Genomic DNA, 17143 nt, shown 5'->3' with positions numbered 1-17143 from the left:
TATGTTCACAGAGTTGTACAACTATCTATGCTATCTAATTCCAGAACATCCTCGCCACCCCCAGAAGAAACTCCATACCTACCACAGCAGCCATTCTCGTTGCCCCCGACCCCAAATTCCTGGCAACACGAATGTACTTTGTGTCTCTGTAGATTCTGCCGACGTATGCGATCTCACATACGGCTTTGATTATTTCTTACTGTACTGTGAAACATGTCTAAATATAAAACATTTCACTTTCTTTGTTTTCATAGCTCCTAGGCTATAAAACACAAAACAAATTTGCACGTTTTATGAGAGCAAGACTACAAAGCAAATGTTTAATCCGATGGTGGGGGGAGTTTTCTGGGAACAAACTGTTTCTCCCATGGCCCCACCTGATACTCAGCACTACTTCTTTCCAGTTCAGCTACCGGTTTTCTGGATGTCACAGAAGGCCTCATTTCACCCGTCGCTTTTCTTTTGACTGACAGGACAAGGAGCTCTGGGGGCCAGGCACCTTGATATCTTTTGCCGATCTAGAAGGATAGCTTAATGGATGAATGTGGACAGGTTTTTTCCTCCCCACCAGGGTCAGTTATGTGAGTGCCACTGACAATGAGACACTCCCTCATGTACAGGGTGCGGTTACGCACATCACCCAGAATATCCTTTTATGAATTGAAGAATTAGTATGGAAACAATGACAGAAAAGTAAACGCACACGGAGAACATGCTTATTCCCAAGAACATGCTCCGAATGCTGTTTGAGAAAACCTGAAGTAGATCTATTTTTTTCAATAACTTTTTTGGTTTGTTTTTCAATGTTTATTTATTTTTGAGAGAGAGAGAGAGAGTGTGCGAGCGCACAAGCAGGGGGCAGGGGGGAGGGGGGAGGGAGGCAGAGAGAAAGGGAGACACAGAATCCAAAGCAGGCTTCAGGCTCTGAGCTGTCAGCACAGAGCCTGATGTGGGGCTGGAACCCACGAACCATGAGATCATGACCTGAGACGAAGTCGGACACTCAACCGACTGAGCCACCCAGGCGCCCCTGAAGGAGATCTATTTTTCAGGCAACCATTCTGTTACTACCCGTGCTTGTCTTCCTCCCTCGTCTTCCTTTCCTCTGAATTCTGGTGGGGGTGGCAAGGATTTCCGTATTGGGAGTGGGAGGAAAAAGGGCTATTGGGGTGGGGCTGGGGGCACAGACGTAAAACACGCCCCCGGCTCTGTGTGCTCTTCCGTGAAGTCCTGGGCGATGTGTAGTTTTAACACATGCTTAGAAATATTGGGACGCAATCTCAATCGCTTAAGAGAAATAGGTGACTTTTCTTTAATTTCAGGTGTGTGGACCTTCAGCAAATGCAGGGGTTAAGCCGATTGGAGACTGGGTGCGAGAACCTGACAACCAAGCCTGTGGCAAGTGAGTGCCGAGAGCCGAGTCCCCATCTCACCCGCATCTGGCGACAGCTGCGTATTGGTAAGACGTACCCTTGCCCCACGTGGTGGATCACGTCAAGTTATCTCATAAGTTAAAGAAAGTAAGCCTATGTCAGGAGTGACTGCTTAGTGGGTAGGTGGTTTTCTTTTGGGGTGACAAAAATGTTCTGGGATTAGATAGTGGTGATGGTTGCATAACATCAATGTAGTAAATGTCACTGAATGGCACACATTCAAATGGGAAATTTTATGTTGTCTGGATCTTACCACAAATAAATCTTTACAACCTCATTGAAGGGCGGGGGGCGGGTGGCAAGTAATTTGGAGTAACCTCAGAGACAAAGAACGGCCACTGAGGCCCTCTGGATAGAGACCTACAAGCCTGTGAGTCCTAAGGGGAGGAGGTGGAACTGAGAGCCAGACAGCGGGCCAGTCCTCACAGTCATCCTGTGGGGAGCTCAGCGTTGGTGGGCCTGGCATTCCCCAACGGTTTTCTGCACACACAATGATTTCAAAGTTCTAATATAAAAATGCCAACAAAGGAAAAGGAGCAAAGGCGAAACCTGCCATTAGGCTGCCTTATCCTGGCCCCAAACAACGTGCCTGTATTTGGCACGTCTACTGTCCAAAGTTTCTAAAAATGAATGACGCTGAATGGATGGTGGCCTTGAGGTAGGCAGGTATAGAAGGAACGCATCAACTCAGCCAGGACCCTACTGGGTCATCAGGGAGGACTCTGCCGGCCCTACACCTTGCTCCTCTCTGTGAGGCAAGTTTTCAGTCTGCCATCATTTTAGAATGTCCACTTTTGCAATGATGCTTAATCATGTGACCACCCTACAAGAATGCTATCATGCCCCCTCACAGGCTGTACTTTCTGCAGGGCAGGGAACTAAAAGGCAATGTTTATTGGTCATGGATGAGAGGTGTATATATTATTTTTTATTTCTTAATTAAAAAAATTCTATTTTAGAGAGAGACAAAGAGAGAGAGAATAAGCGTGCACATGTGCAGGGGAGGGGGCAGAGTAAGAGAGAGAGAGAGAGAGAGAGAGAGAGAGAGAGAGAATCGTAAGCAGGCTCCACATTTAGCACGGGGCTTGATCCTGTGACCCTAGGATCATGACTTGAGCCAAGATCAAGAGTGGGACGCTCAACCCCAACTGAGCTACCCAGGAGTCCCAGGGATGTGCATATATTTCTAACCTGAGTTAATCACTCAGGTTTGATTAAGACATTTGGCTTCACCCACTAATGGTAGGAAAGCCAACTTAATATGGATCAAATAGAGTGCCACGCTAGGTCCCATTAGAAGAAATTGGAACTGGGGCACCTGGGTGGCTCAGTCGGTTGGGCAACAGACTTTGGCTCGGGTCATAACCTCACAGTTTGTGGGTTCGAGCCCTGCATCCAGCTCTGTGCTGATAGCTTAGAGCCTGGAGCCTACTTCGGATTCTGTGTCTCCCTCTCTTTCTGCCCCTCCCCAACTTGTGCTCTCTCTCTCTAAAATAAATAAACATTAAGAATAAATAAATAAATAAAATAAGAAATAGGAACTTGGTTCTTGAGTCAAAATGGAAGGCACCTTAACTAGACAACCGACCAGAAGAGTCTACAAAAATTAACAGGAAGAAAAGATGATCTCCAAAGGAGGAAAAGCAGACTTTGCCAATGCCTTTGTCAAAATGAACAGCGTTAACGTAAGGAGTATTTAAATGTGTATGGCTGTGAGTGGGTGCTTTCCCAAACCATCTCAGCCCTCAAAAGAGAGGATTTTGACCTCCACCCTGTTCAAAGGCACTACCAGCCATCCAGGCAAGGAGACCAGCAGGCAGCAAGGGGGTGACTCCATGAGAACTGGGAAGGGTGGGGTGCAAACACACCCACCAAGTGAGCATCAGTCCGCACCTCAGTGGGGAATGCCTCTGTGCTGCCGTTCACTTCGAAGGGCAACTCTTCAAAGTGGGATCAGTGCACCAGAAGGTGCCTGCAGTGGTTACGGGCCACCAAAAAGCCCTCCAGAGAGGTTCTGCCAAATTCCTCTCTCTTCACCAGCCACACTCAAGGATGGCCGCCTCCCTCTTCCTTTTATTTTAAATCCTCCCGCAACGGGGCGCCCGAGTGGCTCAGTCCGTCGAACACCGGACTTTTGATTTCAGCCCTCGTCATGATCTCATGGATCATGAGTTTGAGCTCTGCATCGGGCTCAGCACTGATGGCTCGGAGCCTGCTTGGGATTCTCTCTCTTTTTCTCCCTCTGCCCCTCCCTTGCTCTTGCTCTCCCCCACTTCAAAATAAAGAAAGAAAGAAATAAGCAAGTAAATAAATATTTAAAAAATTTTAAATGCTCCCCTATCAGGTGTGGCCTCAGCCACTCAGTGATGGGGTGACACTTCCTGAGAGGGCCGATGTAGCAGACAGCACTGGTTTAAGGTATAAGGCAGAAACGACATTCCTCCCAGTGTTACGGACTCACTGTATCCCCCTAAAATTTATACGCTTGCGTCCTCACCCCCAGGACCTCAGAATGTGACTATTTGGATGGAGGGTTATTGAAGAGGTAAGTAAGGTAAAGTGAAGTCATCAGAGGGGACCCTGATCCAGCCTGGTGCCTTACAAGAGATCACGACACAGACACGTGGAGGGAAGACCACGTGAGGACGCGGGGAGGAGGTGGCTGTCTGCAAGTCATGAAAAATGCCTAGGGGGAAATGAGGCTGACATCTCGAACTTGGACTTCTGGCCTCCAGAAGAGTGAGAAGACAATTTTTTTTTTTTTTTTTTGTGGATGCTACCCAGTCTCTGGTATTTTGTTACGATGGCCAGAATAAGCTACTGCATCCGACTTACGAGGGACCCCAAGTCAGTGGGGGAGCAGCTTTGCAGGAAGCAGACTTGTGCTGGCCAGAATGATGGGGCTTGGAGAGCTGGTACAAAACCTCAGAGAACAGAAGCCAGGAGACTGAGGGTCGGATGTGGGCAGGGGACGCTGCCCACCACAGAGAAAGCTGGTACTAAGTGCATGCGATTGGATTTGCTCTCATGGGAGTGGGCTAATTTCATCTCAAACACCCGTCTTCCCCAGGACTCATCCAGAAGTCACCCCATCCTCTTTCCTCCAAGATTCTGAAGCACCACATAACTTTTCACCCAAATTATACTTATGTGTCACCTCTTCAGTGGTTAAGTATGGGTGTCTGTCCTTCCCTCCTACATTGTGAGGTCCTTCAGGAGCAGAATCTTTGTCCTATTTATCTTTATATAGAACAGAACCTTGACCCTCACAAAAATGTTCTCTATGTGGTTTGCGTAAACAAGTAACTCTTATCTTGATGCCCTACTGTTGTCTCAACAGAATACAATGAAAACCATTCATTATCCTGCCCCACTATCAGATCAGTAATTTTTTTTTAAGATTTTATTTCTAAGCAATCTCTACGCCCAGTGTGGGGCTCAAACTCACAACCCTGAGATCAAAAGTACCATGCTGTACTGACTGAGCCAGCCAGGCACCCCAGTGATTCATATTTTTTATAGACACACTTATATTGTTTTAAATTCATGCAGGGCACCTGGTGGCTCAGTTGATTGAGTGTCTGACTTCGGTTCAGGTCATGATGTCACAGTTTGTGAACCCGAGCCCCACGTTGGGCTCTGTGCTGACAGCTCAGAGCCTGGACCCTGCTTCGGATTCTGTGTCTCCCTCTCCCCCTCTGCCCTTTCCCCACTCGTGCTGTTTCTCTGTCTCTCAAAAATAAATAAAACATTTAAAAAATTTATGCAAAACATTAGGTATCTTAAAATCTTTGTATTACAGGATTTTATTTTTGGTGAGCAAAAGACAGTCCTTAACCTGAGTTTTCATTTCTTTTATTCCCAGATTTAATGTTTTAAGTACATTATTTCTTACTGATATAAAAACAAACTCTGTACTGATACAAAAAACAAACATTCTCTGAAAAAAACTGGGAATGGCTTTTCAATGCTCCTATTCTAGAATTTCATTGAGTCCTGCCACTCTTTGAAAGTGCACACAATTCTGAAAATTGCTGGGTCTGTAGCTCAAAAGCAGAAAGCTTCTGGAACTAATTTCTTCAGGGTGGTTACACAGTCCGCTAGAAGACACATCCATGATAAATGAAGCATATGGTCCCTCCCCCTGTTCCTCTTGACCCTTTCACTATTGATAGTGCCATTTACCACACACACACACACACACACACACACACACACACACACACACACACACTGTACATTAGAGCTATTCATTAGGACTCTGTTCACCGCAGGGGCACTAACTCTAACCACCACACAAACCCTCTGCAGGATCAGTGAAATACATACATGGCAGGAGCACAGGGGTGAAACCAGAGCTCGCACATGCAGGGTGCACCGAGCGCTCTCACAACTGCAACACAGGCTAGAAGTGGGCTTGGAAGAAAGAGTACAGCTGGTGCTGGGCACGTGACTTACCCAGAATGTACAGTAATAAAGCTGTGATTGTGTTTCTCAGAAACTGCTCGATTCCGTAGGTGTATTATTCAGCGGCCATTCCTTCTTACCCAGGGATTCTTGGTTTTAGCCATGCAGATAATTACACAGACTTCCTACACAAAATACCACTCGTGTCCCCTCAGAGCCACGTAAAGATTGGATATTCTCCTGTAAGGCTAACAGCACTCGAGTTCAAAGCCAAACGAAATAAAACCCCAGTATAGAAGGCTCTCAAAAGCAAACATTTAAATTGGTTATTTCTGCAACAGAACCCTGAATTTTGAGGTTAAGTGTTTAAATTTGAATATCACACCAATCACCAGAGATTCTCAAAGCATTAGAAAGATCTGTATTCAGTGACCCAATTGTGTAGTTTTATTTCCACTGTTCTATCAACCCTCTTTTTTTTTTTAAATGTTTTATTTTTGAGAGAGTGTGCATGGGGGAGGGGCAGAGAGAGAGGGACAGAGGATCTGAAGCGAGCTCTGAGCTGACAGCAGCAAGCCTGATGTGGGGGCTGAACTCACGAACCGTGAGATCCTGACCTGAGCTAAAGGTGGACGCTCAACCGACTGAGCCACCCAGGTGCCCCTATCAGCCCTCTCAAAATAAGCTGATACCACAGGTCCTACAGTGTTCTACGCTTCCATCTCCCTCCCTCCTCGTGCGTATCAAGGGCGAGATGACACTATTGATTCATTTACTTAATCAGTCTAAATTCTATCCTCACTACAGTCAAACAGCTACACTGGCCACATTTGAGAACTACGGCACACAACGTGCTAATAACACTGCTACCATCCACCAGTCCTTCAGATCCTCTTGAGGAGCCAACGGACTTGATTTCTATTTTCGAGCTCGAAATAAGCCCGATTTAGAAAGGCTGGCTCCATTCCTTTCTGACAATCTTCGCAGGCAACTCCAATTTGGAGACCACGCCCCGGCAGCCCAGCTGTGTACTAGATCATTAAAGCATCCTTTCAACGAGCATTCTGGATAAAGCATTTCATTCAAGCACGTTACACTGGATTTCTCATTCTGTGAACATAAAGAACCGTACTGTACAGAAAACACAGCAGCCATTTTAAGAACCAAAAAAAAAAAAAAAAGCCACGATGGCATCAGAAGACATCTTCGCCCTTGAGACGCTTCTGCTGGAGGCGGCGCAGGGCTACAGGCTCTGCTCAAACGGCACCACGTCTGCAGCGGGGACGCTGAGGTGCTGGAAACTGCATCCAGTTAGCAGCCATGCTGGGTTTGGCAAAAAAACCACCACCAGAGGCCCAATCACGTGAACCAAGCATTCACCCACCATCGAGAAGGCCACCTCCAAGATGTCTTCTTAGCAACCCCAAATCCAGAATTCACCCACCTCGGATTAGGGCGTCCCTCCTCGGCCCGGACGGTGGCAGAAAGTTGCCTGTGCTCACCAGCGTCCCCCACTTGCTGTTGTGGTTCGATGGCAGCTTCCTGCCAAAAGCAGCACAGTGAGACACCGAATCATCAAGCCGCCTTCCTCAAGACATCTATTATTATGAACCCCCTCATTGTGGGTTTGCCCCGCGAGCCTGTGCCGCGGAGGCGAGGACGCAGCCTGCCGCCTTGTAATGACACTCAGCCACAGGGCTCAGTGTCTCCAAACTGTTGTTTTTTAGTATTTATTTATTTTTGAGAGAGAGAGAGAGAGAGAGCGAGAGAGCGAGCTGGGGAGGGGCTGAGAGAGAGGGAGACAGGATCCGAAGCAGGCTCTGCACGGACAGCACACAGCCTGACACAGGGCTTGAGCCCATGGACTGTGAGATGGTGACCTGAGCTGAAATCAAGAGACAGACGCTTGGGGCACCTGGGTGGTTCAGTCGGTTAAGCGTCTGACATTGCCTCAGGTCATGGTCTCACCGTCCTTGAGTTCGAGCCCCGTGTCAGACTGTGCTGACAGCTTGGACCCGGCTTCAGATTCTGTCTGTCTCTCTCTCTCTCCCCTCCCCCGCTTGCACTGTGTCTCTCAAAAATGAATAAACATTAAAAAAAAAAAAAAGGCGCTCAACCGACTAAGGCTAGGCACCCCCTGAATATTGTGTATTGAACCTACTACTGGTTCTTTTTTAAAAAAAATTTTTTTTAATGTTTATTTATATTTTGAGAGAGAGAGAGAAAGAGGCGAGATGACACTGGAATGTTTTCTTTAAATTTCCTAGAAAGCTTGAAGTCAACTTTCAGCATCAGGACTCTTACCTTATAGAAGCGCCTGGGTGGCTCAGTTAAAGCGTCTGACTCTTGGTTTCAGCTGGGGTCACGATCTCACAGTTTGTGAGTCTGCGACCCGCACTGGGCTCTGTGCTGACAGCATGGAGTCTGCTTGGGATTCTCCCCCCGCCCCTCCCCTGCTCATTCACTCGCTCTCTCTCTCAAAATAAACTTTAAAAAATTCTTTTTAATAAAAAAAATAAAAAGAATTCTCACCTTATAAAAAGTGCAACAGTTTAATGCATTGCATGTTTAATTACATTTGTTCTGGAGGAATCCAAACATATTTGAAAAAAAATACAAGGAACAAATATTAAAAATTTTAAAGGCCTCAGCATTTGAAGAGTGGCTATCGTGTATCATACACTGTCTTCACCCCTTTTCATTTCAGAGAACTGACCATTTTCTAGGCTTCCCCCCAAATTCTTTACGTGGTGTTAAGGTTGGGGCAAGCTAATTATGAGGAAAGACAGCCGAAGCAAGTGACGATGGGGAGGCCGGGGACTCAGGACGGGCACACGGATACGGAGTTAAATTGTCATGGATGTACCTGTTTAGTCCCCAGGTACCTTTCACACAAGTTGACACGAGAAGAGCCGGTGCACACAAACGATGCCCAAACGGCGGGACACAAGCGACACTGACATTGGGCCATCGTATTTTCAGGGCATCCTACATGTGCCTTAAGACAGCAGCCCGGGGCAGCTCTTCCTTGGTTGGGGCACAAACCTTACCTGTTCGTAGGGGTCTGTGGATGGTGAGGAACGGGACCTTCCATGAACGTACTGTGGCCTCTCGTGTTGATCCAGACCTGCGTCCAAGATGTCATCGGCTGAGTGATACCGCCCAGAACTCCTGGCTTCTAGAGCGTTTCTCTGTTCCCTCCAAGAGGCTTGATACTCAGCAAAGGTTCCAAGTCTCTGAGGCGGTTCTGGTTTTCCCATGTTCGCCGTTTTTCCGTGAGTGCTGGGGTTCTCTCCAAAGGAGGTCGTGTGGGCCCTGTTCTGGAACGAAGGCTCTGCACCCTCGTACCCGTGGCCCGCTGTCCGCGGCCTCTCCAGCTTCTCCTTCGGGAATCCACAGAGCGCTTGCCTCTGCCCAGGTCTCTGGTGAATGGGTCTGCTGCTTTCCTCAAAAAACTTGCACCTGTCGGCGAATGTGCCCACGGTGTCCTCGGATGCACCCGGGTGCCGGTGGGGGCGATCGGGCCCTGCGAGCCCCACCTCGTTCATTTTCTCGGGTTCGGAGTACGATTTCAGCTTCTGTTGCACCGTGAACCGTTTCCGGCCCCCAATGCGGGGAACGTGCGGCAGGCCCCCTCCAGACGGGGACGGCTTGGGCAGGCCCCCCTCCCAGAAGTGGGGGGCGGCATCCAGATGTGTGCTGTGCTCCTCAGTCCGCGGCTCTGCTGACCCCGCGGGACGATCGGCCGGGCTGGGCTCCAAGTCGCGGCGCTTAAAGGACGTGGCCCTCAGGACCCGGGCTTGGGCCTCCTTCAGGTGGTCTTTATAGGTGCCCCGGAAGGAACCTTCTGGGGAGGCGCCGGGGACGCCTCCCGGCTCCACCTGCCAGCCGCCGGCCTCCCGAGCCGCCTCGTCGGCCCCAGCCAGCGCCACCGTGCTTCTGCTCTTCTGCAGGTTGGCTCGGCGCATCTGGACCTCGTTCCTCAGGGTGGTGGCGAAGCGGTCGCTTCTCCGGGTGGCTCTGCCCACCTGGCCATCGAACGGGGGCGGCCTTTCGGCACCAGCTCCCGGGCCGTCGTCGGGCGGGCGCGCCCCCTCCCGGGCCAGCGAGTGCAGCATAGGTGTCTTCTGAGGGGAGATCTTGCCGCTTTCTCCCGCGGCCCACAGGAAGCCGTCGGCGGCTTCCTTCCCCGCGGCTCCTGCCCAGTGGGCGGCTGTCTGTGGCTCCTCGCTTCCCATGGGGTGGCCCTTGGCTGCCTGGTCGCTCTCACGGGTGTGCGGGGCCTCCTCCTCGTGCTGGCGGATGTGACCCCAGGGCCCGTGGCCCATCGGGTGCTCAGTGGGGAGTTCGTGGGCTTCTGCGGCCCTGTCAGACTGCCAATATTCCTCGTGGGGCTGTCCCGCCTGGGCGCTTGCCTGCGGGCACTGTCTGCTGGTCACACAGTAGTAGCGGCTCTGCCCACCGCTGTCGCCCTTCTGCTCAGTGGCACCGGGCCACCTGAGCCGAGTGGGGCCGTCGTCCTGGACACGGTGGGCAGAAGGCTCCTGGCAGCCACCAGGGACGGCCACACAGTGCTGCTCCCTCAGCGACGAGGCGGCCCTGGGGCCGTCGTGACAGAAGGGACTCTCGTCACTGTACTGGCGCGGGTGCTGGCAGCCAAAGGAGGCCTGCGGGAAACGCACGTCCGTGCTGGACAGGGAGGCCTGAAGCCGGCCAGGGGCCCCCGGGAGGCCGCCCGGCCTGTGGTCAGGGGTCGGCACCCCACCGTCCAGGGGGACGTGGGGCGCAGGGCCCGAGCTCCCGACTCTCTTCCCATTGCCGGGCCGTGCCGGCCTCCACTGCTGACTGGTGGGCTCTGATCTCCAGTCACTGCGGGGCTGGGCCCGGGGTGGGCCTGGAAAGTGCTGCACACTGGCGGTGTCTGAGAGTGGAGGGCCCTGGGCCTTCTCGTGGCTCTTGGTGGCAGCGAAGCTGTCACTGCGGAGAGGGGGAGGTGGTGGAGGAGGGGAGGAAGGTGCTTTTCTCTTATCGGGGACATACCAAACCGGTCCCAAATTTGATTTCCCAGGGGTGGCCAGCTTGGTCTCAGGACTGTCCTCTGGCCTGGGGCTTCTGCTGCCGTCACGGGGGGCCCGGGGTGGCAAGTACCCGAGCCTGTCCTCCAGGCCCTGGGGGTCACTGGCAGCCTGGCCCTGCCGGCCGCCCGGCCTGGAGGCCTCCCCCAGGCCCACGTTGTAGAGGATGTTCTCTGCAGAGGACGCATCAGCCTTGGGCAAGGCGTGGTCGGGCGTGCTGGAGCTGGTGGAGAATGAGCCGTAAGCTGAGTCCCGCTTGCTTGGGCCGCCCAGGCGGTCAATGCTGCCATTGGACCTGGCGGCGGAGAGGCGTCTGGAGGGGTAGGGCTGGGAAGGGTGGTCCAGGCTGTCGACGCTCCCCAGGGAACTAAAGTGGTCAGAGGTACGCTGTAGATTCGTGTGCTCCCACGTGCCAGACAGGTCATGGGAGGAAGAACTAGGAGGAAAGAACCAGAGAGAAGAGTTTGCTTTTGAAGCGAGCAATAGTAAAGGGGACAAATGAGGAGAGCAGGACCAAGAACACAGCTGGCCCCACACAGAAACGTCCAGATGCCGGGGCGCCCGGGTGGCTCAGTGGGTTAAGCGTTCAACTTCGGCTCGGGTCATGATCTCACGGCTCGTGAGTTTGAGCTGCGCGTCGGGCTCTGTGCTGACAGCTCAGAGCCTGGATGGAGCCTGCTTCGGATTCTATGTCTCCCTCTCTCTCTGTCCCTCCTCTGCTCGCATTCTGTCTCTCTCTCTCTCTCTCTCTCTCTCTCAAAAATAAATTAACATTAAACACATTTTTTAAAAAAGATTATTCTGTGACCCGTGAAAATGACAGGAAATTCACATTGCAGCACTCACAGATAAGCTGTGATTGGAACACAATTATGGCCATTTGTTTACACACTGTTTGTGAATACTTCTGAGCTACAACGGCAGAGCTGGGTACCTGCAACCGACAGAGACCCATGAAGCCTAAAATATTTCCTACCTGCCCCCTCAAAGAACAAGACTGTGGACCCCGGGGTTTAGCGTATAAAAGGATTCTTCTTATGGATTACTAAAACCGAAGAAGCAATCAAATGACAGTAATTTTCTCTTTTCTTTTTAAAATTTTTTTACGTTTATTTATTTATTTTGAGAGAGAGAGAGAGAGAGAGAGAGAGAGAGAGAGAGAGCAGGGAGGGGCAGAGAGAGAGGAAGAGAGGGAGAATCCCAAACAGGCTCTGAGCTGTCAGCGCAGAGCCCGATGTGGGGCTCGAACTCACGAACAGTGAGACCAGGACAAGTTGGATGCTTAACCGAGTGAGCCGCCCCAGTGCCCCAAATAACGATAATTTTCAAATTAAAAGGGGAAATCCAGAGATAGCGTTACTTTTCCACACCCAAATATTAAAGTACCAAGAGCTCCTCTTAACTCTCAGTTAATGGAATATTTGATAAAGGACCCAAGCCACAGGCTTTCTTAGCAAAACAAACACTGCCGTGCTCAGGGGACTCATTAACTTGACAGAGTTCACTGGAGCTGTACCTGAATGCCAAAAATACTGGTTCTGAAGCAGGATGGGGCCTAAGACAGGGAAATACAAAATGAGGTTTGTTGCTACAAGCTGGGAGATATGTTTGTTAAGGAATCAGTTATTCTATGAGGTAGTGACAGTGTATATAGGAGGCTAATGGCTCTCGATGGTAAAACTACTTATCCAAGCATGTTAAAAATGCTTCCGTGGGGAGCCTGGGTGACTCAGTCAGTTGAGCATCCCACTCTTGATTTTGGCTCAGATTACGGTCTTACAGTTTCTGGTTTCAAGCCCCGTGTGGGGCTCTGAGCTGGCAGCGTGGAGCCTGCTTGCGATTCTCTGTCTCCCTAGCTCTCTACCTATTCCCCTACTCTCTCTCTCTCTCTCTCTCTCTCAAAAATAAACATTTAAAAAGAGAAAAACTGTTTTCATTAAAGTTCAACAAAGCTGGAACATTCAGGCTTCAAGGTAAGAAACAAAAAACAAGAAAAACTAGGGGCGCCTGGGTGGCGCAGTCGGTTAAGCGTCCGACTTCAGCCAGGTCACGATCTCGCGGTCCGTGAGTTCGAGCCCCGCGTCAGGCTCTGGGCTGATGGCTCGGAGCCTGGAGCCTGTTTCCGATTCTGTGTCTCCCTCTCTCTCTGCCCCTCCCCCGTTCATGCTCTGTCTCTCTCTGTCCCAAAAATAAATAAAAAACGTTGAAAAAAAAATTAAAAAAAAAAAAAAAAAAAAAAAAACAAGAAAAACTACCACAACCCTGGCGACTTTAGGTTTGGGGAGAACCAGGATGAATGGGAAAAATGTGTGATTAGGGCAAGGACACAGGAGACCGAACTGGCGAAATCACTCTTAAAACAAACACAAGGGTTGGGATGAGCACTGGGTGTTGTATGGAAACCAATTTGACAATAAACTTCATATATTGAAAAAAAATAAATAAATAAAAATAAAATTGCAACCCACTCCCCAAAAAAACCAAAAACAAAAACAAAACACAAGGGGCGCCTGGGTGGCTCAGTGGGTTAAGCGTCCGACTCTTGATGTTGGCTCAGGTCACGGTCTCAGGGTTCGTGAGTTGGAGCCACAAGTCGGGCTCTGGGCTGACAGCGCAGAGCCTCCCTGGGATTCTGTCTCTCCCTCTCTCTCTGCCCCTCCCCTGTTCTTGTGTGCTCCCTCTCTCTCTCTCTCTCTCTCTCTCTCTCTCAAAAAAAACAAACATTTAGAAAAGCACGTCACTGACCATTTATAAATCAAACAAATGAACAAGAGAACCAACGAAAACACACAACAAGGGCTCCATCTACAAGTTCTGAGGATACGGCAGCTACCAGGGACAGTGACATTGTCCTGAAGGCAGGGGACCGTTGGCTTGTATACCCTTTCCTAAAAGGACAGAGCAGTGCCCCTCTCAGACAGAACAGGAGGCGGTTCTCCTGCACCCTCCCCTCAGTGCCCTGGAGGTGATTTCTCTGTAACATTTGAGGTCTGGGCAGCTATAAATAGTGCCCAGCACCGATCCCACACGCATGTGGGCAGCAAACGTGATTCTGTCATCAACAAACCACCAAATGGGCTTAATGGAAATCGTATTACTTTACGTCACTTTGATAATGAAAATAAAAGGCCCACTTTTCACTTAACTTTTACTACGCAGTTGAGAATCTGTGGTTTTTCAAAAATACCCTGGACTCCAAATACCATCATCTCTTGTCACTTTCAACAGGTCAATGCACTGAGATGTATTGCCTTCACAGAAGTACTTCAGAAGTTTGTAGCAGACCGGTGTTTACTAACGATCAAAAACTGATTTTGAGATGGTTACGTTAGCTCTACACACACAGGCACAAATGCCCTTCCATAACAGATATGCACGCACACTCACATACACAAACACATACATTCAAGCACACACGCGCAAGCATGCACTTGCATACATGTGCACACGCCACACTTACAGATACACCTGTACATATACATACATATACACACTCATACATGGGCTCGCACACACCCAAAGCCACCCTGCTTAAAAAATATTAAGTTTACTTATTTATTTGGGGGGGGGGGGTGAGAGAGGGTGAGAGGGAGACAAGAGACAATCCCAAGCAGGCTCTGCACTGTCAGCGAGAAGCCCGAAGCTGGGCTTGAAGCATGAGATCGTGACCTGAGCCGAAGTCGGACGCTTAACCCACTGAGGCAGCCAGGCGCCTCCCCCCTCTCTAAAAATTTTTTTAAGTTTATTTATTTATTTTGAGAGAGGGAGACAGAGCCATCATCCTTTTAATATGAGACTTGTGAGGACGCTGGCCACTCACCCAAGGTGGCCAGGAGAGGCCTCCTCCAGCCAACACCCCTGTGGTGTGGCCACACACCTGCCTGACACATTAGCCCTTCTGGCCCTGAAATGTGGACTCCAGGTAGCCCAGAACTCCCCCTCCATCCACTGACCTACAACTCCCAGCATCTGGGTCTCCTGCTCAGTGGGAAAGCACCCCTGGGCCCCCGAGGCTGGATGGCACCCTGGCATGTGGGCTGTGAAGCCCTGATTTCCTCTATAAGGAGAGCCCTGGGGGCTGGGGAAAGGGTGTTGATGCTTAAGAGAACGGCCTGGGAGCCTCGCTGGAATACACTTGCCGAACCCTTAGGCAGAGCCTGTCTTCTTTTTCTTAAGATTTTTTAATGTTTATTTATTTTTGAGAGACAGAGAAAGACAGAGTGTGAGGGGGGAGGGGCAGCAAGAGACAGGGGGACAGAATCTCAAGTAGGCTCCAGGCTCCGAGCTGTCAGCACAGAGCCCGACGTGGGGCTCGAACTCACGGACCGTGAGATTATGACCTGAGCCCAAGTCAGAGGCTCAACCAACTGAGCCACCCAGGCGCCCCGCTTCTGCCTTCTAATGTGCACATAAAAGTCTCAGAAGAAGGGTGGTTGCTGTAGGCACATGGGTGGACGGACAGCCCTCCCACTCAGCTCAGGACCACCGACCTGGCTGGCCCAAAGGGATTCAGCCCAAAAAGGTAAGTCCCCAAGCTCCTGATTTATTAAACAACATAAATGAGAAAGCACACTTGTTCATCCTTGCCCTTGGTGTTTTAGTTTTTGTTTTCTTTTTTTTTAATGTTAATTTTTTTTTTTTGAGAGAGAGAGAGAGAGAGAGAGAGACATAGAGAGAGAGAGAGAGAGAGAGACAGAGACACAAAGTGTGGGCAGGGGCGGGGGAAGAGAGAGAGGGAGACACAGAATCCAAAGCAGGTTCCAGGCTCTGAGCTGTCAGCATAGAGCCTGACATGGGGTTTGCGAACCACGAGATCATGACCTGAGCCGAAGTCAGACGCTTAACCAACTGGGCCACCCAGGTGCCCCTAGTTTTTGTTTTCAAGGCTTGGACACCTACCTACCCAGTGAAGAATTTAGACATTTCTACTGGTAATGGTGTGTCAGCAGCTTTTCCTCATCAGAAAAAAAGCCTCTGACTGTTGATTTCGGCTCAGGTCATGATTGTACCGTTTGTGAGTTAGAGACCTGCATGGGGCTCTGCGCTGACAGTGCAGAACCTGCTTGGGATTCTCTCTCTCTTCCTCTCTCTCTGCTCCTCCACCACTGGCACGGTGTCTCTCTCTCTCTCTCAAAATAAATAAATTAAAAAAAAAAAAGAGGGGTGCCTGGGTGGCTCAGTTGGTTAAGCATAGGACTTTGACTCAGGTCATGATCTCGCCGTTCATGAATTCAAGCCCCAAATCGGGCTCTATGCTGACTGCTCAGAGTCTGGAGCCTCCTTCAGATTCTGTGTCTCCCTCTCTCTCTCTCTGCCCCTCCTCTGCTCACTCTTTGTCTCTCTGTCTCAAAGACAGATAAATGTTAAAAAAAAAGAAAAGAAAAGAAAAGAAAAGAAAAGAAAAGAAAAGAAAAGAAAAGAAAAGAAAAGAAAAGAAAAGAAAAGAAAAGAAAAGAAAAGAAAAGAAAAGAAAAGAAAAGAAAATCACGCTGAAGTCAAGAAAGGTGCTGTTGTGGCAGGGCTGGGAAGTCATGGGCGTTGGTGGAATGTCGAACACCGTCCATCCCAGTGGGAAACAGTGCCTACCTGGGGTGGTGACGGCCGTGCCAGGAAGGACAGGAGCTGGCAGAGGGGAACGGAGATGCTGATGTGTCGGGGTGGCTATCAGAGAACTTGGTGGCATGCCAGGAGTGAGGCCTCCAGCTCAGTTCATTCTTCCTGAAAAGAACAAAAAAACAAAAAAAACGCAGACAACTCAGGAATTGCAAATAAAGGACAACCCTGTGCCAAGACGGGAGTGAGACACGGAAATATGTTACAGCTACTCCCGCGTGACTGATAGCATTGATTCCGGGGCTTTCCACGGTATCTGGATATGAAAAATTGTTAACTTTTATTAATGCAGAACCCATCCTAAGGCAGAGTGAGAGTCATGAGCTCCAAAATGTGAACTAAGCCTTATTCTTCAATTTTTGCTCTAAACAGGTAAATAAATCTTGTCCTCGCCTCAGCCATCAGTAGGACCCCGGAAGGACTCTTCTGTCTTTCCTGTTTCAGCATAGCTAGGCACACAGCCGTCAGCCTCCTTGAGGAGGAGAGATGCACTAGAGAGAAGTGCAGGGGGTCCCCAGCTCAGCCGGGTCACACACAGTTTAGACCACTTCCTTTTTTTTAAAGTTTATTTATTTATTTTGAGAGAGAGACAGAGAGCAGGGGAGGGGCAGAGAG

At 49.9% G+C, this 17143-nt stretch overlaps 1 protein-coding gene across 1 annotated transcript in view; it reads right to left on the bottom strand.

Moving 5' to 3' along the window:
• Positions 1–17143, bottom strand: part of LOC122212856 (protein Shroom2-like) — a 76054-nt gene that overhangs the window by 41833 nt on the left and 17078 nt on the right. Inside the window, 3 exon segments of the mRNA XM_042926831.1 lie at positions 7285–7382; positions 8891–11351; positions 16502–16633. Of these exon segments, the coding sequence (XP_042782765.1) occupies positions 7285–7382; positions 8891–11351; positions 16502–16633 (2691 nt within the window).

Source organism: Panthera leo (assembly GCF_018350215.1).
Source record: "Panthera leo isolate Ple1 chromosome Y unlocalized genomic scaffold, P.leo_Ple1_pat1.1 chrY_random_Un_scaffold_81, whole genome shotgun sequence".
Taxonomy (NCBI): domain Eukaryota; kingdom Metazoa; phylum Chordata; class Mammalia; order Carnivora; family Felidae; genus Panthera; species Panthera leo.
Note: the sequence above shows the minus strand (reverse complement) of the source record. Positions and strands in the feature narration are given on the sequence as shown.